Source organism: Dasypus novemcinctus (genome assembly GCF_030445035.2).
Source record: "Dasypus novemcinctus isolate mDasNov1 chromosome 23 unlocalized genomic scaffold, mDasNov1.1.hap2 SUPER_23_unloc_1, whole genome shotgun sequence".
Lineage (NCBI taxonomy): Eukaryota > Metazoa > Chordata > Mammalia > Cingulata > Dasypodidae > Dasypus > Dasypus novemcinctus.
Genome location: NW_026688137.1, coordinates 433,237 through 455,254, shown reverse-complemented (window position 1 = coordinate 455,254; position 22,018 = coordinate 433,237). Strand labels below are relative to the sequence as shown.

The window sequence follows — 22,018 nt, the reverse complement described above, 5'->3', positions numbered from 1 at the left end:
GCTGAAACCAGCGGCTGTTACCGCCAGCTCCAGCGGGGCCCAGGGACCCTCCAGGAAAGGGGAGCGAGGCCCCGCCGAGGCTGGCTCAGCTCCTGGCGCTCAGATCTGGCCGGCTTGTCCGGGGGCCCCTCTGGGCCAGGGCCGCACGGCGTCTGCCTTGGAGCCTGCGAGGGCTAGAGCTGTGCGACTCCATCTCCTCCCCTCCCCACAGGGACCCACTGTGCAGGACTCAGGGGAGGGGCAGGGAGGGGCTGCCGGGAGCTGGAGCGCTGCCTCGGGGAGGGTCTGCACCGCAGGCCCCTCGCCTGCAGGCAGGAAGCCCCAGCACGTGGTCCCGCGGGCAGCAAACACTGTAACCAGCACCAGCGGCGCTGCCGGAGGGCGCCACCTGCTGGCGGGCCGAGGAGGTGCACACGAGGAAATTAAAAACAAGCAGGCGGCTTTTCCCGGCTCGATAGCCTCCCCGGGGGCCCAGGAAGCTGGTCTGCAGCCAATCCTGGGTCCAGGGCCCGGTTCTGAGCCACCAGCAGGGCAGTCCTAACAGTCCAGGTGCAGCCAAGAATCAGAGAGCAGAGTTAACACACAGCCTCCTGCCACTAAATCCCTACAAAAGAGAAAGAAGTTGAGCATCTGAAGGAAACTACCTCCTAATCGGATGCCTAGACTTCAGCAAAAATCAAGAGCCACAGTGAGAGAACAGAAGACATGGCCCAAGAAAAGGGCTATATCTAATCAGCAAGATGCACACAAATTTCCAAAATCAAATTAATGAGGTGAAAGACAATATGGTCAAAGAGATAAATCACATCAAGAAAACATCGAGCAAGCACAAAGAATTTGAAATCGTGATCAGAAAAGCAACAGAGTTCATGGGAATGAAAGACACAATAGGCGAGATCAAAAACACATTTGAGCCCCTTCTCGATGTAGAGGTGTACTGGATATTGCCGTCCCAGGGTCCTCAGGATGGAGGGATAAAATATGGATTAGAGTGGAGTTACTGGTATTCTACTACAGAATTACTGTGACTCTAGCAATGGAAGAAATTGTGTCACTGATGTGGAGACAGTGGCCACAGGAGTTGCTGAGGGCAGGGAGAGGGAAGAAGAGGTGTGATGTGGGGGCATTTTTGGAACTTGGAGTTGTCCTGAATGATATTACAGGGACAGATGCAGGACATTATATATCCTGCCATAACCAACTGAATGGACTGGGAGAGAATGTAAACTGCAATGTAAACTATAATCCATGCTGTGAAGCAGTGCTCCAGAATGTATTCATCAAATGCAATGAATGTGCCACAATGATGAAAGAGGTTCTTGATGTGGAAGGAGTGGGAGGGTGGGGAGTGGGGTATATGGGAACCTCATATTTTTTAATGTAACATTTTGTGTGATCTATGTATCTTAAAAAAAAAATTCCTCATCCAGAAAAATAAATAAATAAAAACACTTTTGAGGCATACAAGAGCAGACTTGAATGACAGAAGGAAGAATAAGTGACATCAAAGACAGAAAAAGTAAAACTGGAGAAAAGAACAGAGAGAGAAAAGAATGGGAAAAACTGAGCAATTTTCCCAGGGAGTTGGAAAACAACACAAAACACAACAACATATGTGTCTGGGGAGTTCTAGAAGGAGAAGAGAAGGGAAAAGGGACAGAAAGAGTATGTGAGGAAATAACGCTGAATATTTCCAAACTCCCATAAAAGAAATGAACTTACATGCCCAAGAAGCACACCATACCCCAATCAGAATAAATCGGAATAGACCTATCCAAAACACATACTAGCCAGAATGTCAACTGTCAAAGACAAAGAGAAAATTCTCAGAGCAGCAAGGGAGAAGCAAAGCATCGTGTACAAGGGACATCCAGTAAGACTTGGCGCAGACTTCTCTTCAGAAACCATGGAGGCAAGAAGACAGTAGTATGACACAATTAGGATACTGAACGAGAAAAACGACCAGCCAAGAATTCTTTATCCAGCAAAACTGTCCTTCAAATATGAAGGTGAGTATGAAATATCCACAAATAGAAACTAAAAGAGTTTGCAAAAAAGAATCAACCTTTGGAGTAAATATTAAAGGAAACCTTAGAACCTGAAAGAAAAAGACAGGAGAGACTGGCTTGGAGGAAAGTATAAAAGAAAGAATAGCAGAAAGGATAACCAAAAGAGTAAAAAGACAGGCAAAAATAAGCTATGACATATGAAAACCAAAGACTAAAAGGGAAGAAGTAAATAGTGCATTTACAATAATATCATTGAATGTGAATGGATTAAACTCCCCAATCAAAAGGTACAGGCTGACAGAATGGATAAAAAAACATGAGCCATCCATAGGCTGCTTACAAAAAACTCACCTTAGACCCAGGGCTACAAAACGACTGAAAGTGAACAGTTGGAAAAAGAATCTCCACGTGACTAGGAACCAGAAAAGAGCAGGGGTAGCTATACTAATATCAGACAAAACAGACTTTATATGCAAAAGTTATAAGAGATACAGAAGGCTATTATACAGTAATAAAAGGGACAATCCACCAGGAAGAAATAACAGTCATAAGTATCTATGCACTTAACCAGGGTGCCCCAAAATACATGAGACAAACTCTGGCAAAACTGAAGGGAGAAATAGACATCTCTACAATAATCGTACTTCAACATCCCACTCACATCATTAGATAGAACAATGAGACAGAAAATCAACAAGGAAACCGAGAACTTGAACAATACGATAAACCAATTAGACCTAACAGACATATACAGAACACTGCATCCAAACTGAGTGGGTTATACAGTCTTCTCAAGAGCTAAATGCAAAGATTTAACTGAACTAGAGAAACTAGAACAAGAACAGCAAACCAATCCCAACGCAAGCAGAAGGAAAGAAATAATAAAGATCAGAGCAGAAATAAATGAAATTGAGAACAAAAAAAAGAGAAAATCAACAAAACCAAAAAGCTGGTTCTTTGAGAAAATCAATAAAATTGACAAACCCCTAGCTAGACTAACAAAGGGAAAAAAAAGAGAGAAAACGCAAATAAATACAATCAGAAACGAAAGGGAAGAAGTTACAGCTGACTGCACGGAAATAAAAAGGATTGTAAGAAAATATTATGCAAAACTGCACGTCAACAAACTAGATAACCTAGATGAAAAGGACAAATTCCTAGAAATGCACAACCAACCCACACTGACACTGTGAGAAATACAAGAACTTAACAAACCAGTCATATTTAAGGAGATTGAATGTCATCAAAAATCTCCCAGCAAAGAAAAATCCAGGGCCAGATGACTTCACGTGAATTCTACCAAGCATTTCAAAAAGAATTAACACCAATCCTGTTTAAACTCTTCCAAAAAATTGAAGAGGAGGGAAAATTACCCAACGCATTTTATGAAACCAAGATGACCCTACTACCAAAGCCGAATAGAGACACTCACTACAAGAAAAGAAAATTACAGACCGATCTCTCTAAGAACATAGATGCAAAAGTTCTCAACAAAATACCTGCAAATAGAATCCAACAGCACATCAAAAGACCTACACATCATGACCAAGTGGGACTTATTCCTGGTATGCAAGGCTGGTTCAACATAAGAAAATCAATCAACACAATACACCACATTAACAAACTGAAGGAAAAAGAACACGATCGTCTCAATCAACAAAAAAAAAGGACATTCAACAAAATCCAGTATCTGTTTTTGATAAAAACACTTCAAAAGATAAGAATAGAAGGAAAATTCCACAATATGATAAATGGCATATATGAAAACCCACAGCAACATCACACCCAATGGGGAAAGGCTGCAAGCTTTCCCTCTAAGACCGGGAACAGCAAGGATGCCCGCCGTCACCACTGTTATTCAGAACTGTACTCGGAGCTCCAGCTAGGGCAACTAGACAAGGGGGAAATTACAGGCATCCATATAGGAAGAGAGGAAGTAAAACTCTCACTGTTTGCGGAGGACATGATCCTATACTTGGAAAATCCTGAAGTATCCACAACAAAGCTACTTGAGCTAATAAAAGAGTTCAGCAAAGTGGCAGGATACAAGATCAACATGTAAAAATCAGTAATGCTTTTGTACACTAGTGTTGATCAATCTGAGAAGGAAATGAGGGGAAAATTCCTTTTTCAATAGCAACAAAAAGACTCAAATACCTAGGCGTTAATTTAACTAAAGAAGTACAGGACCCATATGCAGAAAACTAAAAAATAATGCTAAAAGAGATTTTAAAAGAACTAAACAAGTGGAAGGACATTCCATGTTCATGGATTGGAAGAATATCATGAAGATGTCAATCTTACCCAAACTGATTTATAGATTCAATGCAATACCCAACAGCTTACTTTACAGAATTAGAAAAGGCAATTACCAAATTCATTTGGAAGGGCAAGTGCACCCGAATAGCCAAAGGCATTCTAAAACAGAAGAGCGATGGAGGAGGAATTTCACCTTGAAACATATTACAAAGTTACAGTGGTCAAAACAGCATGGTACTGGCATAAAGATAGACATATCAATCAGTGGAACAAAATTGAGAATTGAGAAATAAATCCTCACTTATACAATCAACAGGTTTTTGACAAACTTAACAACTCAATGTTAACAGGACAAAACAGTCTTTTCAACAAATGGTGCTGGGACAACTGGATCTCTATAACCAAAAGAATGAAAGAGGACCCCTATCTCACTTCCTATATAAGAATCAACTCAAAATGGATCAAACACCTAAATATAAAAGTCAGGACCATAAAACTACTAAAAGAAAATGTAGGGAAACATCTTCAAGACCTTGTAGTAGGTGGTGGTTTCTTGGACCTTACACCCAAAGCATGTACAACCAAAGGAAAAACAGATAAATGGGACTTCCTCAAAATTAAACACTTTTGCACCTCCCAGGACTTTGTCAAAAGGGTGAAAAGGCAGCCCACTCAATGGGAGAAAATATTTGGAAATCACATGTCAGATAAGGGTTTAATTTCCAGGATACATAAAGAGATGTTACAACTCAACAGGAAAAAGACAAACGACCCAATTAAAAATGGGCAAAAGACTTGAATAGACATTTGTCCAAAGAAAAAAGACAAATGGCAAAAAAACACATGAAGAAATTGTCAACATTAGCAATAATTGGGGAAACGCAAATCAAAACCACAGTGAGAGATCATTGCACACCTACCAGAATGGCCACTATTAACAGACAGAGAACTACAAGTGCTGGAGAGGCTGTGGAGAGAGAGGAACGCTTCTTCACTGCTGGTGGGAATGCAGAATGTGCAGCCACTGTGCAGGACTGCTTGGCAGTTACAAAGCAGCTGAATGTAGACTTGCCACGTGGCCCTGCAATACCACTACTGGGTATACACCCAGAAGAACTGAGAGCAGTGACATGAACCAACTTTGCACACCAATGTTCACAGTGACATATTCACAATTGCCAAAAGCTGGAAACAACCCAGGTGTCCATCAACCGATGAATGGATACACAAACTGTGGTCTAGTCACAGGATTGACTATTACGCAGCTGTAAGAAGAAATGAAGTTGTAAAGCATGACAACGTGGATGAACCTAGAGGACATTATGTTGAGGAAGCAAGGCAGACACAAAAGGGCAAATACTGTATGACTGTGTTACTATGAACCAAATATACTGTGTAACATATTGTATGAGTTGGAAAAAAATTTCTATGTATCCAGTACATTTAAATGAGAAAGGTATGTTTTTATTCAACCATGTTTTCTTTTTAGTTTTTAATTGCTTATATTTTCAATAATTAAATGTACAAAATAATGTTTAAAAAAAAAACTCAATACCTTTCCAGAACAACCATCAAACTAAATTCTCCCAAAATCTAAAGTCAGACCACAGGATTAAAAGTTCACCATTTCTGGTTAAATCAAATATAGTATAGCCATACAGTGGAATCCTATGCAACTGTTAAAATAAAGAGAAAAGTGGGAAAAATGCTTTCTATGTATTGATATGGAAAGATCTCCAAAATACATTGTTAAATAAAAATAGAAAAGGAAGAAAAGTTAGGATATCATTTGTATAAAAGAAAAAGAAAAATCTACACATATCTGTATTGACTTGTACATGCACAGAAAAAAAGTGCTGGTTTGTATATGCTTTTAAAAAGGATAAACAAGAAAAACAACAGTGATTTCTTGATGGACAGGATTAGATATAGACAAGAGATTTATCACTAAGCACCTGCTAAAAACTTTTAATATTGGGAGTGGATGTGGCTCGAGTAGTTGGGCGACTGCCTCCCACAAGGGAGGTCCGAGGTTCGGTTCCTGGTGCCGCCTAAAGAAGATGAGCAGACAGCGAGCAGACGAGGGAGCCACCTTGGGGGGGGGGGGGCATGAAAGTAAAATAAAATTAAAAATCAACTATTAAGAAAAACATAATATCTGTAACAAGGAAATATAACATCTATTTAAAAAACAACTTTTAAGCTTAAAATTATAATCTTAAACCACAGAATCAGGTATTACATTAAAATTTTGTAAAAGATATGAAAAAATTACTCTTATAATGATCTAAGTCATAATAATCTAATTATAACCATTTTTAGCAAAATAATCCCATATCATTCCTGAATGATGTTTAACGATGTACAAATTATACAATAAATTTGCATGATAAATGGGCAAAAATATATTGGTAGAAAGCTTCCCATGTAAAATAATCAAGACTGGTAATTGATCCCAAAAGTTGGTGAAAGTGGGGAATCAAATGATATAACACTTTAACATAAAACACTAAAAATATACAATTATTCCCTAAGCTGTCAACTTTTTCTTCCAATTATAGGTCCCCTACCTGGAGTTTAATCTTATATTTTTCCATAAACCACATCCACAAACCACAGACATGATTTTGAGTTTTGTTTCTTTAAAGCGGACAAGTGCTATTCTCCTAGATGTTACAACTTTTTTCCTAATATTTTACAGTCAACTTGTGCTTTATTCAACAGCAATTCTTTAGCAATTTGCCTTTGAGCCTTTCCGAAGCATTCGCCTTGGTCTTCGCAGGAACACTGCTGTCTCTGCACATTAATTTTCATCAGCTCCCTTCGCATTTAATTAAATTATGCAACTGTACGAGCATGCGGCTGGCGCTGGGAGGCACGCTTGGGGCAGGCGGGCACCCCCTGCTGGAGCAGAGCGCCCCCGCCGACGGAGCACTGGGGCGAGGGCACGGACGGCAGAGCCCAGGTTCAGGGTCAGGGAAGCCACCGCTGGAACGCGGGGGGCCGCAAGTTTCCAAAGGAACATTCTTTGTCTTGAGGGGAGGAACTTAGACTTGCTCTATAGTCTTTAAACAACACATCCCAAGCGCACTCCTTCCAACCCAAGAGGACGAACCGCCAGCTCGTGGTGGCACGCAGCGTGCGCCAGGACCCACCAGCGCCTTCGCAGGAAGAGCGGGGCGCCGGGGGCAGGCCGGGGGGCGAGGGGGCGGCGGCCCTTGTGCGCTCGGCCGGAGAACCCCACGCCCGGCACGGCCGTCCACGCAGCGGGACTACAGAGAGAGGACCCGCACCAGAGCGGACACAGGTCACGTCTCGTTTTCGAGAAGCGGATCCCGGAAGCTCCGAGGAAGCTTCAAGAGCAGCAGCACTGTGGACGGACCCCGCCCACCGCTGGCCAGTGGCCTCCGACAGCTCAGGTCACCTCCCTGACCACCGTCCCCTCATCAGTAAGCGGCAGGAGGAACGCGCCCTCCCCACGGGCCCTCGTGAGGACACTGTATGGGACTGAGCCTGGAACAAAGCGCGTGGTCGACAGACGGGAGAGACTGAAGTTATTGTGCCATTATCGGGAATTCCGGGCAATATTATAGAACACATTACTAAAAGGATGCAAGTGTCCAACTGTCCTGCAGGGTTTGCGTCTACTTATAAATTCATTTCAGCATTCCTAAGAGTCCATCTCTGCAGGGTTTCAAGTACTTGAACAAGCTGTAACTTCTTACTGGTTTCCTCAATGAGTTAAGTAAAACCTTTGTCATGTGTTCATTTAAAAAAAAAAAATGCAAAGCAGCAAGTACTTGTTACCAGCATGAATTCACTGAGAAGACAATCTTCTAAGCGCCTATTTCCTTCGAGCAGCTTACCTGTGCAATGGAGTGCAACATTAACAGATGACATATTGTTAGCAATAAATGCTAACCGACCCGCTGTACCAAAAGTTGCCAACTAGTGGGTGAGTGTCCAAGGGGAAGGAGGGCCAAGCACGACAGACACTGCATACGCTCTGGGTCAGCAGGCTGAGGTTCAAATCCTAGCTCACCTCAGTCCTCTCGTCCATAAAATCAGGATAATAGTATCTAAACATAGAACTACTGCAATAAAGGCCTACAGCAAAAACGGAGAAAGTCACTGGACCTTCAAGGTGACCGAGTTCACTGGACCTTCACGGTGACCGAGTTCACTGGACCTTCACGGTGATTGAGTTCACTGGACCTTCACCGTGACCGAGTTCACTGGACCTTCACGGTGACCGAGTTCACTGGACCTTCACGGTGACCGAGTTCACTGGACCTTCACGGTGACCGAGTTCACTGGACCTTCACGGTGATCGAGTTGACTGGACCTTCACTGTGACCGAGTTCACTGGACCTTCACGGTGACCGAGTTCACTGGACCTTCACCGTGACCGAGTTCACTGGACCTTCATTAGCACTGAGTTCACTGGACCTTCACCGTGACCGAGTTCACTGGACCTTCACGGTGATCGAGTTGACTGGACCGTCACGGTGACCGAGTTGACTGGACCTTCACGGTGACCGAGTTCACTGGACCTTCACCGTGACCGAGTTCACTGGACCTTCACCGTGACCGAGTTCACTGGACCTTCATTAGCACTGAGTTCACTGGGCCTTTACTGTGATCAAATTCACTGGGCCTTCGTCAGGACCGCCGTCACTGGACCTCCCTGCAGCTGCTGCCGTCACTCTCACGGCTGACGGAGATGGCCAGGACAACGCCGGGCGGTGACCCTACCCAAAACCTTACTGGGTGCACGGGCTTGGCCAGATGGCCTGCTTGCCCACTTCTAGATGACACAAAATGAGGAGAGCAAACTGAAGGGACAGAGTCGGAGTCCACTGCCCTGAGACGTGCGAGGAGGCGGCTCACAGAATGTAGAGTCGGCGAGGGGCCCGGGAGGCGGCAGCTGCGGAACTCTCTCTGTCCAAGAGGCAGCCCTCGAGGCCGTCCGCTCTACACTTGGTCAGGGCTGCGGGGCGGGGTCCCTCTAAGGGCCCCCGCTCCGCACACTCCACAAGAACCGGCAGCGCCGAGTCCCTGGCACAGTCGCGCGCCTGCGCCCGACGCCTCACCCAGGCTCTTGAACCCGCACAGCCTTGACTCTGGAATTGTGCTGACTCTCCTGCCAGCGGCCGTCTCCCACCTGCGGACTAATGACGGCTCGCCCAGCTGCCCAAAGCCAGCCCCTCGGCTTAACTGTCAGGGAAACGAATTACACGGCTCCCCAGACACATGTAAATACAATGAAGAAATTCCAAATTTACAGTTGCTGCCTTCCAATTCTTTCTCCCAGCTCGGGAAGGATTAAAAGGACTTCAAAGCAGCCTGGGTTCCAATTAGACCAGTGTGACCACCCCAGGGATGCTAGAACGTTCCTCTGATTAACAAGATACGCTCTCTGAACTGTTTGAGCTTTTAAAAAAAAAAGTTCCAAGAACCTTTCAAACAAATGCCATAATTTTCTCTCCCTGTTCACTAGCTCTTTTGAAAAGTCGATCACTTCAAACACTCTAAAGAAGGGCTAGATAAGAGCCCCAAGTACAGCCTCAGCAAGGAGGACCGAGAGCTGGGGGCCGCGGGCGCCACCAGCCAGGCCCAGGGCCGAGGGCCGCGTCCACACGAGAAATGAGCCCAAAACACCCAGGGCTGCCAGAGGCACGCCCACCTGGCAGGGAGCAGGGCCCCCCCGCCAGAACCCCACCTCGGCCAGGGAGCCCCAGTGGATACCAGTGACAAGGAGGTCAGAGAAAGGGGCCCCCAGGCACAGCGCCCATCGGGCCCCTGCACCACAGGCCTGAGCGGGCTCGGGCGCTACTGGCCTGGCCAGCGGCAAGGGCTCGGCTGGCTGTGAGCGGAACCCCTGCTTGGGGCAGAGGCCCCGAGACCGGAGGCGGCGGGCCGGCCCTCGTCGGCGGCCTGGAGGGGCCGCGCGGCTTCACTGGGGGTGGCTGGAAGCAGCCTCTGCGCGCCAGCGGTCCTGCCTGCCGGTGGCTGTGTTCTTTCGTGGGCACGTGGTTCGGGCCATCTGTGGCTTTACTCCGAAAATCCTTTTCTGCAAAGCACCGCGGGTGCTCCCTGGAGACCTGGGCCTTAGCCGGGAGGCAGCCGCTTCCCGCTCGAGGCCACGAGCCCCCAGAGCCCAGGACCACGCAGTGGGAGGAGCCGAGCCTCCCGGCCACAAGTCCTGAGGCCACGCCTGCCTGCAGCTTCCTCGTGGTGTGGCATGCGCCCCTCATGCCGCCCTGTGCCACAGCCTCCTCCAAGAGCAAATGGGAACAGCAGCGCACCACCACCTGGTGAGGTCAGAGGAGCGCAGTGCTAGCGGAGCCTTGGGGGGCAGGGCCTCGGCTAGGGGCCTCAGGGCAGGGCCTCCAGGGAGGGAGGGCGTGGATCCTGGAAGTTCCGGGGAGTGGTTGGGGAGCGGGCTCTGCGGGCTGGACGGGCACGCCTGACTTCCCTGGGGCAGGCCCCATGCTGCAAACCCCGGGAAGCTGCTGGCTGGGGAAGCGATGGCCCTTCCCGGCTGGCCGCTGAAATCTCCACTTCTCCCTCGGGCCTCCCTGGTCAGAGAAGCTTAATCCTTGCTGATTGTGGACGTCACCAGTAGACGCAGCCAACTCACTGGTGACTCAAGTCCACGAAATACCCTCAGTGTTAATCAGGCCAGTGCTTGCTGGACCAGACAACTGGACCCGTGACCCAGCCCAGTGGCATCCCCATCCCAGTGGCGACAGGAGTGGCCACAGCCTGCCACACTCTGGTGGCTGCGAGCTGCCCCTGCAGGCGCTACTGTGTGCTAGCGCCCATAGCACCCCCAGCAGCGTTGAGGCGCTGGATCCCGTGGCTAAAGGACATGTGGGCGCAGGCTGGCCACTGCTGTAGGGCACTGGTGAGTGGGCACGTGCATCTGGACCGGAGCCCGCTGAGCACAGTGCCTGCCGGAGTCGAGATAGCCAGTGCATCTCACTGTTCCGTGCGGAGTCCAGCCGCCATGCTGCTGCTCATTTAGTATTTCTCCCAGGCTGCTCACGCTGCACTGAGCAAGAGGACGTTCGTGAGGCCCTGAGGACTCAGCAGAGTGGGCATTCTCACACCGCCTCTCTTACTTCTGGTGTTGAGGCGTGGGAGGAGCTTCTGTGGAGCCCCTGGCCCTGACTTGGGCCGAGCTGCCCAATGGAGACATGGGAGCACAGAAGCAGTGCCGCCCAGGAAGGCATCGCGTTTCTGCCATCAGTTCCCTTCTCCAGGCCTGGCTTGTCTGTTTTGGGGAGACCACAGTGTCAGGTGTGGCCTGGAGCCAGCGGTTGGCGTGGCAGGGCCAGGCCCCGCCCAGTGTCCGACAAGCCTGGCCTCGTCCCCCGCCTGCCCCTGCCGGGCTAGGCTCTGCGTCCTCACGCAGCCACTTTCCTCGGAACCCGCTGCACCTTCCTCCCGTGCTGGGCCCCTTGGATCACAGCTCCTGGCCAGGTTTGCTTTGCACCCTCCTGCTTTCAGGAAGAGGACAGCACTCTCTGGCTGCCCGCCGCGACCTCGCGGCATCGGGACAGGTGGACAGCCAAAGGCATATCTTCCTCCCAGTCTCTTCCATCCATCTCTCTGCCCACGACCCTGGGTGAGCTGACGAGTGTTTCCAGAATGTCTGTGCAAACTTAGATGAGATGGGGTGTCCGTGCCTCTTCCCACCTCTGGTGACGCCTCCACGGCAGGAACTGGCCCCTCCGGCTGCTCGTGGCGACTCCGCTTCCCCTGCTGTGGCCCTCTCCTGCTGGGTCACGGAGCGGCTCCTGCATGAGCTCTGCGATGACCCGGGGTCCCGCGGTGGAGCGTCAGGTGCCGAGGGTCTGCCCTGGCGGTGGGAGGTGAGTAGCGGAGAACGGTCCCACTTCCTCTTGGCCCACCTGGTTGGCTTCTGCCTCTTCTCCCGCTGGAACCCTGTCTTCGCTTAAGGGAGAGGTGCCTTGCATAAAGAATCCAGTCTTGTTCAGAGAAAGCCTGGCTGCTCGCCAGGGGCACTGTCACAGGCCTCTGCGTGCCAGAGGGTGGCTGTTGTCGTGCCCTTCGGAAGCCACCTAGTCACTCAGGAGTGGATGTCATGGGCCTGCAGCCCTGGCCCCGTGCAGCAGGAGCTCACTCACCGCCCAGAGCCGAGGGGGCAGTGGCACCCTCCTCGGGGGCTCAGGGCAGCGCCGCGCGGCTCAGCCCGCCTCAGAGTCAGTCCAGCGTCCTCCACTCCATCTGCGCTTGTCGGTTTTTTTTTTTGGCAAAGAGAATATCAAAGTGTTTCTCTTCTGCACATCACCAGGTGCTTTTCCAGGAGTGAAGTTTTAAGTGTCTTTATAGTGTGTGTGCCTGTGCACGTGTGCTTGTGTGCGCATGCATGTGTGTGCCTGTATGTGCGTATATAGGTGTGCATGTGCCTGTGTATGCCTGTGCTCATGCGTATGTACACACGTGTGTGCATGTGTGTGCATACATGTGTCCATGTGCCTGTGCATGTGCTTGTGTGTGTGCCGTGTGCCTGTGCGTGCGCTGTACCTGTGTACGTGTGTGTGCGCGCAGGCACGCACGCGGGTCTGCGCACGCTGTAGCGCGCCTGTGCCTGCCTGGCTGGGCGCGTGGCTGCGCTCCTGGCCCTCCCTCCCGTGGCTGGGCCGCAGGCGCGCCGTTGGCGACACGTGGCGCAGGGGCCCTGGAGTTCTGAGCTCCAGCTCAGTGGCTCCTGCAGCTCCTGCTCCTCTTAGCTGAATATTGGGACTCTCAGAATGTTCCCCTAGCTGTTCTTCTTACCCCAGTCTAACTTCACCCAGCTCTTTCCTTGATTTGTTTTCCATACCTGCTTGTGTACTTCTAATTTTCTAGAGCACTTCATTTTCAATTAATTTTTTTTTTTAGAATCCTTTTTTTATTTCAGGTTAAAATATCATTTTTTCTCTCTCAGAAATATTTACACAAGGTTTGGGGTTTTTTTGGAGTTTGACCCCTGCCTAATTCCATTAACTCTAGAGTCAGTTTTCTGTTTGTCTGATTGGGGCTGTATCTTTTAGCCAAGTATCTAGTAAGCTCTGAGTGAATCCACGGGACTTGTCAACTAGAAGTTTCGGTGCAGGTAGGGGCTGAGACACCTTCCATTCAGCCTCCACGCGCTTTCTTCTGGACACGGTGGTGTCCCCACTGGGGCCTGCTCCTCTCCTGCCTCCTGGACAACGGCCTGGCTGCCCAGGAGCCTGTAGGTCCCGTCAGGGACGCATGGTCCCAAAAGCAGCCTTGGGCATGCGGGGTGCCCGCTGGCCAGACAGGTGAGGACTGCCTGCTGCTGAGTGGACATCCAGTCCTGAGCGGGCGAGGGTCAAAGCCCAGCGGCTGCGCTGACCGGGGAGCTGGAACCCTGGCAGCTTTCTGAGCCGACTTCCCACTGAGGCTGATTTAGCCTCATCCACTGCCATTTTTGAGGTATATGAAAACAAAATTGCTGCACTTCTGAAAACCCTGTGGCATAAATCAAGTTGGTCCTGTGTTTTCACCTATCCTAAATTAGCATTCCATTTTCTCAAGTCTGCTGAGCCCATCACCAACTTGCCAATCTACTTTTCAGCTTCCAAAGTACAAATACTTCTTTTCCCATTCTCCCTGTTCACATAAGCTTTTCCCTTTTAAAAAAACCCATGACAAATCTTTATGAGGTGGGAAGCGGATGTGGCTCAAGCAACTGGGCTCCCATCTACCATATAGGAGGTCCAGGGTTCGATGCCCAGGGCCTCCTGGTGAGGACAGGCTGACCCGCATGAGCTGGCCCAAGCAGAGTGCTGTCCCACACAAGAGTGCTGCCCCCCCATGCAGAAGTGCTGGCTTGCACGGAGAGCTGGCACAGCAAGATGACACAACAAAAAGAGACACAGAGGAGAGATAATAAGAGACACAACAGACCAGGGAGCTGAGGTGGCGCAAGAGAGTAATCGCCTCTCTCCCACTCAGGGTCCCAGGATTGGTTCCCGAAGCTGTCTAATGAGAAGACAAGCAGGCACAGGATGAACACACAGCAAATGGACACAGAGAGCAGACAATGGTGGGGAGGGGGCAGATAAGGGAAGGAAGAGAAATAAATTTCTAAAAAAATATAAAAAATTTTTATGAGGTATCAGGACAAAGAGGAGGAGGTATATGTACTTAAGCCACCATCTTAGCTGGCAACCTTCACTTTCACCTTTACCATGCATACTCTGTATCCCCAAGATCCATCTCTGTATACCCAAATTTGTCTAGGAAAAAATCTGGCAACACAACTTTACGTTTTACCAGTAAGCCCCATTCCTTCGGCTTGTTTACCAAGCACCCGAGCACGGTCCCATGCTGGCCCCGATAACGCTCAGGAGTCCCACCACAAAGGGCAGGGAGCATGGACATCCACAGTCTGGCTCTACAGCGCTTGCCACACTCCACAGTCACTTGGAAAGCTGATGCATGCAAAATAAGCCCAAAGGAGGCAAAAGGAAGGAAAAAGAGATAAAGATAAAAATTAAGGAAACAGGAAAAAACATACAATAGAATCAACACAGTAAAAAACTAGTTATTTGAAAAGTCTAATAAAATTGATAAACATCTGGAGATACTAATGATAAAAGAGAACAGGCACCACCAACATCAGGGAAAAAGAAAGAGGGCTGTCACTACAGATCCTGCATACATTATAAATTTTAAAAATTAAAAAAGTCATGGGAAACTGAGGAGGCTCAACCAACTGGGCTCCCATCTTCCATATAGAAGGTCTGGGGTTCGATATCCAGGGCCTCCTGGTGAAGGCAGGCTGACCCACGTGGAGTGCCGGCCCACACAGGAATGCCACCCCAGAGGAGTGCCACCCTGCGTGGGAATGCTGCCCCACAGAGGAAAGCCGCCCCATGCAGGAGTGCCAGCCGACGTGGAGAGCTGGTACAGCAAGATGACGCAACAAGAGACACCGAGGAGAGAAAATACATTAGCAGAACAGGGAGCTGAGGTGGCACAAGAGAGTCATCACCTCTCTCCCCCTCCAGAAGGTCCCAGGATTGGTTTCCGGAGCTGCCTAATGAGAAGACAAGCAGACAAGAAGAACACACAGCAAGTGGACACAGAGAGCAGACAACAGGGGGAACGGGGGTGGGGGTGGTGGGGAAATTTAAAAAATAACTCTTTCAAAAAAATAAAAAATAAAAAAGTCTAAGGAAGTAAATGAAACTGTTAAGTGTAATTACTTTTATCTAGAAGGACTGGAAGTTGGGTTAAGAAAATTTTCCCCTTCCTGTTATACCTTTCAATCATGTTTGAAAAAACTTTTAACCACCAAAACGTACTATGTTTCAAATATTAAGGGAGATTCCATGCATAACAAACTATGAACTACCTTCATATTCTTCTTTATCCTAAAGAATATGCTATCTTCCACAAACTTTCTGCATTTGAAAAATTTGCATCTATAAAAACCTACAGCCAAAGTCATACTTAAGAGTAAAATACTGAAAAGTTTTCTCCCTAAGATCATGAAGAACAAGCTGTTTGCTATTACTACTTCCATTCAACGTTGTACTAGAGGTATAGTAATGTGAGAAGAAAAAAATGATACATGATAATTCCCTCCAAAATGATCTATAAATTCAACATGAAACCAATAAAAATCAGAAAAGAGATTCTGGTAGATACTGACATCCTGTTTCTAAAATGTAGATAGAAAAGAAAACGCTCTTTAACAGCTAAACAATCTTGGGCAAGGAAACCAAATCTTGAACTGCCACATTTGAAGACTTACTACAGAGCTATGGCAATCAAGAGTGTGTGTTTCCAGCATAAGGGCAAATGTATAAAACAATGGGATAGAATTGAAAGTCTAGAAGTAAACCCATACATCTATGGCCCACTGATGGTCAACAAAGGGGCCAAGTCCATTCAGTGGGGGAAAAGGTCTCTTCAACAAATGGGACCAGGACAAATGGATCTCCACCCGCAAAAGAATGAAGCTGGATCCCTCCCTCACAATATAAAAAATAGTAATTCAAACTGGATCAACAACCGAAGATTAAGAGCTAAAACCATAAAACTCTCAGAAGAAAATACAGGGGTAATGCTTCATGACTTTGGATTTGGTAAAGGATTCTTAAACACCGAAGTATGAGCAACAAAAGAAAGAATAAATTGGACATCAAAATTTTACTTTTAGAGGTAACTGATATGTTCACTGTGTTGATTTTGGTAATGGTTTCAGTTGTGTGTTCATGTTAAAACTGACCAGAGTCTACACTTTAAAAAAAAACTATTATAAATAATATCAAGAATATGAAGGAAAATTTCAACACAATGAGAAAAGGAATCAAAGATACAAAAAAAGATTCAAATGGATAAAAGATACAATATCTTTAAGGAAAAATACATTACTGTAATTAATAGCAGATTAGACAGTGCAGAAGAAAAGATTAGAGAATGTGATACTATCAGAAAGGAAATTTATAGTGAAAAGAAACTGAAAAGAGAGCCTCTGTTATCTGTGGGAAAACAAGAGGTGCTCTAACATAAGTGTACCTAGAATTATGTGTAGCTGGTATCCCAGGAGGAGAGCAGAGGGTGGAGAGACGGGGGAAAGTTCAATTAAAATGGCCAACATTACCAAATCTGATGGAAATTATAGTCACAAATTCAAGAAGCTCAACAAACTCAAATCAGAGAAACATGAAGCAACCACACCAAGGCACTCCATAATCAAGTTGCTACTGGACACCAACATGAAGAAGAGAAAACCTTAAGAGAGGCCAGAGAAGGAAATGTTGTTAATACCTGCAGAGGAGCAGAGGTGCCACCCTGGGAACGACGAAGTGCAGAAGACAACGAGAGGACACCGCTGCAGAACTGAACGCCAAGAGCCACCAACCCAGTGTTCTAAATCAAGCAAAAACATCTTACAGATAAGGCGGCATCAAGATTTTTAAGACAAGGAGAACTGAGACGGCCCGCCGCCTCCAGACCTTTACCCCAAGAAATATTAAAGAACCCTCCGAAGGCACGGGGACAGCGACGCTGGAAGGCAGCGCAGAGCCCAAAAAGAGGAGGGGCCCTGGAAATGGTGACGACGGGGAGTAACAATAGAATCATCCTTTAAAAGGATTGTTCTCTGCTCATAACGACATATTGTGGGGAGGATGAATAAGTAGAATTAAATTGTGTGACAGAAATAGCACAAAAGGGATAATCAGAAGTATTCTGTTGTAAGGTTCTTACACTAATGCAAAGTGGCATCTTATCTGAAGGTAGATTAGGGTAAGTTTAAAACGTACTCGGCAAATTCTAGGAGAAAAGAAGCCACTAAAAAAAGGCAGTTAATAAACTCATATTGGGTAAAAATATATATTTCTTTTAAAGTCAAATAAAAAAGAAGGCAGAAAAAAGGAACAAAGACCAGGTAGTACAAAGAAAACAAATTTCCATGTCCTAGACTGAAATCTAACCATATCAATAATCATATCAAATGTAAATCACCTGAACAATCCAATCCAAAGGTAGACATGGCAGGGCTGGAGACAAATGAAAGACCCAACTGTTTTGCTGTCTATAGGAAAATCAATCTAAATATAAGGACAGAGGAAGATCAAAGCGGCCTGTACAAGGTGCTTGGAGCAGTCATCAAAATAGGCTGGGGTCTAGGCAACAAAACAAGTCTTAAATGTAAGAGGACTGGATCATAGAAAGTATCTTCTCCAGCCACAAGGGAATTAGACTAGAAACCAATAACAGTGCAAAATTCCCAAGTACCTGGAAATTAAACAACACATTTCTAAATGTGAGCCAAAGGAATATCAAAAATGAAATTAGAAAAGATTTTAACAGAAGGAAAATAAAAACATAAACTATAACACTTTGTGGGGTGCAGATGTAGCTCAAGTGGTTGAGCACCTGCTTCCCACATGCAAGGTCCTGGGTTCAAACCCCAGGACCTCCTTAAATAAAAAAGAAACTTAAAACATTATATGCTTATATTTGAAAGGAATAAGGTCTCCAACAGTGAATTAAGCTTCCATCTTAAAGCCAAGAAAAAAGAAAAGGGGGGGAGACGGAGAGAGGGATAAGAAGGAAGGAAATAAGTAAAGGTCCTAAGTAGAAAGCAATAAAATAGAAAATCAACAAAAGTAAAGGCTAATACTTAGAAAAGAACAATGAAATAGATAACCTTGAGCATATCCAAGAAAAAAACAGAACAGAGTGGGCGTCACCATCCCAAAATCCTCAAGACTGGGAAAGGAACAATGGACTAGAGGAGATTTCTTATTATTCTAGTATAGATTTATTATTATTTTAGCAATGGAAGAACTTGTATCACTGATATAAAGGCAGTAGCCATGAGAAGTTCTGACGGATGAGAGAGAGAAGAATGGGTGTAATATGGGCATCTTGGGGACACTGGAATTGTCCTGAATGACATTGCAATGACAGATACAGGCCATTATACATTTTGCCAAAACCTATAAAATTGTGTGGGGCAAAGTGTAAACTATAATGTAAACTATAGACCACGGTTAGAAGCAATGCTTTAATATGTATTCATCAACTGTGACAAATGTACCACACTAATGAAATATGTTGTTATTATGGGCAAGAGTGGGAGGGGTGAGGGGGAGGTATATATGGGAATGCCCTATATTTTTGATGGAACATTTATGCACTCTAAAGCTTCTTTAAAAATTCAAAAAATTAAAAACAGAGGGAGAAATATCCATGGAAATACATTACACAAACAGTGAACCTTAAGTTTAACAATGGACTTTGGTTAATATCACAATAATAAAAATGTTCTCTCTTCAGTTGTAACAAATATCCCACCAATGCAAGGTGCTGGCGGTGGGTGGTGTGTGAGAATCCTGTATTTCACGCAGGATTGTTCTGTAAACCCACAACTTCTCTAATAAAGAAAAAATATGTAGGAAAAACCAATTAAAAAATAGGAAAGATACAATAATAGGAAAAAAAGAGGAGCATCACAACTGGTCCTAAAGATAGTAAAGGGATAATAAAAGCGGGTCGCATACGACATTATTTGATAATATAAATGAAATGGCCAAATTCTTTGAAAGGCATAAACCCATTCAAGAAGAACTAAATAACCAGAATAGCCCGCTATTTATTTATTTATTTTTTGGAGGCTCTGGGACTAAACCCGGGACCTCAAACATGGAAACAGGTGCTCGACCACTGCGCTCCACCCACTGCCCAGTCCTCTACTTTTTTTTTTTTTTAATTTATTTTTCAGCCCTCTATTTTAAATATTGAATTCCTAGTTAAAAAAAATCTTTCTACAAACAACTACTACAGGCCCAGATGGCTTCACTGGTGAATTCTACTAAACATTTAAGGAAGAAATAATATCTATTTTACACACACTTTCAGGAAAATAAAAGAAGGAACACTTTCCAACTCATTTTATGAAACCAAAATTACCAATACCAAAACTAGACAAAGATACGACAAAGAAAACTACAAAGCAATACCCCAAGTAAACAAAGAAACAAAAATGCTTAACAAAATGTTTTCAAATCACATTAATACACCAAAAATCAAGATCACAGGAGCTTACCCAGGAACATCACATATAAGGAGCCTCAGGAAGGCTAGTACAGATTTCTCATCGGGAACCACAGAGACAAGCAGGCGGTGGGAAGGAGTATTTGAAGTGCTGAAAGCGGAAACCGCAGACCAGGAATTCCGTGTCTGGCAAAACTCTCCTCAGAAGCGGGGCAGGGTGAAGCATTCCCAGGTAGACAGCGCAGGGCTTGGGCACCGCCAGGCCAGCCCCGCACGAGCCGCTGAGGGCCCTGGACACCGGGGAGCCACGTGGGCAGAGGCCCGGGAGCTGGGGAAGCCAGCACGTCCCTAACTCCCTCTCTGCCTCCACAGCATCTGAAAGGCAGGTGCGCGAGCTGAGAGGACACATTGGCAGTCCTGGACTGAGAAAATAAACACGTAGCATGTGCCGAGAACCAGGTAAAGGGGGGGCGGAGGGGGGAGGGACACAGCTCTCGGACGCCGCTGGGGTGAGTGGAGCCATCAAACCACCCTGGGTGGATCCGGGATATTCAAGGCGAGCCCTGGAGACCCGGAGACAGCACCAGAGCACACGCAAAGCCAGAGCGGGCGCTGAGCACGCCACCCGGGGTGGGGGGGGGGGCGCAGCACGACGGGGGCTCCCGCTGGGTGAAGGGACGGCCTCGGGTCCTGCGGCACCGTGAAGGTATGAAGCCCACCGAGGGGCAGGCTGGCGGGTGGGGTGGGGAGGCTGGCGTGGTGTTTATGACTCCACAGGTAGTGAGGGAAAAAGGAGACGCCGAAGAGACAGCAACAGTTCAACTCGGTACACGATACTAGATGGGGCCTAAAATGGAAGAGAAAAGGCTCAGAAGGACATTACTGGCACATAAGGAAAAAGCTGAAATACAGAATGTAAGCTTTATATCAATTTTAAATTTCTTGAATTTGATAACTGCTCTTAAAGTGATTACATAAGTGAAGATCCTTATTTGTAGGAAACACCAAGAGAGTACTATGTGTTCAAGGAGTACAACATGTGCCACCTACTGTCAAAGGTTCAGGAGATGGGGGGATGGATGGACGGATGGGTGGGTGGATGGGTGGGTGGATGGGTGGGTAGATGGACAGATGTCTAGACGGATGGCTGATGATTTGACAGAACAGTACAGCAAAGGTGGCATAGTGTTAAAATTGGTGGCATAGGGAGAGAAGGAGGCATACTGGAGTTCTTAGTATGGGGATGTTATTATTTTTGCAAGGGTCTTGTAAGTTTTAAATTATTCCTAAATAAAAAGTTAAGGAAAAAAACTAAGAAAATGAAAAGGCAAGTCATATACTGAGAGAAAATATTCACCATACGTCTGACAAAAAGACTATTAATCACCAATATATGCATAACTCTTAGAACTCAATAAGAAGAAGACATACAGGGAAGCGGACTTGGCCCAGTGGTTAGGGCATCCGTCTACCACACGGGAGGTCCACGGTTCAAACCCCGGGCACCTCCTTGACCCGTGTGGAGCTGGCCCGGGCGCAGTGCTGATACACGCAAGGGGTGCCCTGCCACGCAGGGGTGTTCCCCACATAGGGGAGCCCCACGTGCAAGGAGTGTGCCCCGTAAGGAGAGCCGCCCAGTGCAAAAGAAAGTGCAGCCTGCCCAGGAATGGTGCCGCACACACGGAGAGCTGACACAGCAAGATGACGCAACAAAAAGAGACACAGATTCCCATGCCACTGACAACAACAGAAGCGGACAAAGAACACACAGCAAATAGACACAGAGAACAGACAACGGGGGAGGGGGGGAAGGGGAGAGAATAAATAAATAAATAAATCTTTAAAAAAAAAAAAAGACAACATATAATCCCATTAAGTGTTTAAAAACAGTTCACAAAAAAAACATGGATGTCAACTAAGTACATAAGGAGAAGCTCAATCATCGGTCAGCAGGGAAATGGAAATGAAGCCTGACGCCACACCACATAGCCACTCCAGGTTGAAATTCAGATGGACAACAGGAAGGAGAGCCCAAGAGGCAGCACTGGGACTCGCCTGCGCTGGCCGAGGGCAGAGCAGCTCCCTGTGTGTGGCACATCCATTCTGCGTGAAAAGGAACAGGGGAGCAGATGTGGCTCGAGCAGGTGAACGCCCACCTCCCACCGAGGAGGTCCTGGTTTCGGTTTCAGGTGCCT

The 22,018-nt window shown here is 46.7% G+C and overlaps 1 protein-coding gene across 2 annotated transcripts in view; it reads right to left on the bottom strand.

The window, feature by feature from the left end:
- Positions 1–22,018, bottom strand: part of LOC101419119 (mitotic arrest deficient 1 like 1) — a 75,279-nt gene that overhangs the window by 14,493 nt on the left and 38,768 nt on the right. The window contains exon 9 of one of the 2 annotated variants that reach the window (XM_071213567.1): positions 1,200–6,360. The exons of the other annotated variant lie outside the window; for it this stretch is intronic. Within the exon in view, the coding sequence (XP_071069668.1) occupies positions 6,237–6,360 (124 nt within the window). The 3' untranslated portion in view covers positions 1,200–6,236. Of the gene's footprint in view, positions 1–1,199; positions 6,361–22,018 lie in introns of those variants that run through there. 2 annotated transcript variants of the gene reach the window in all.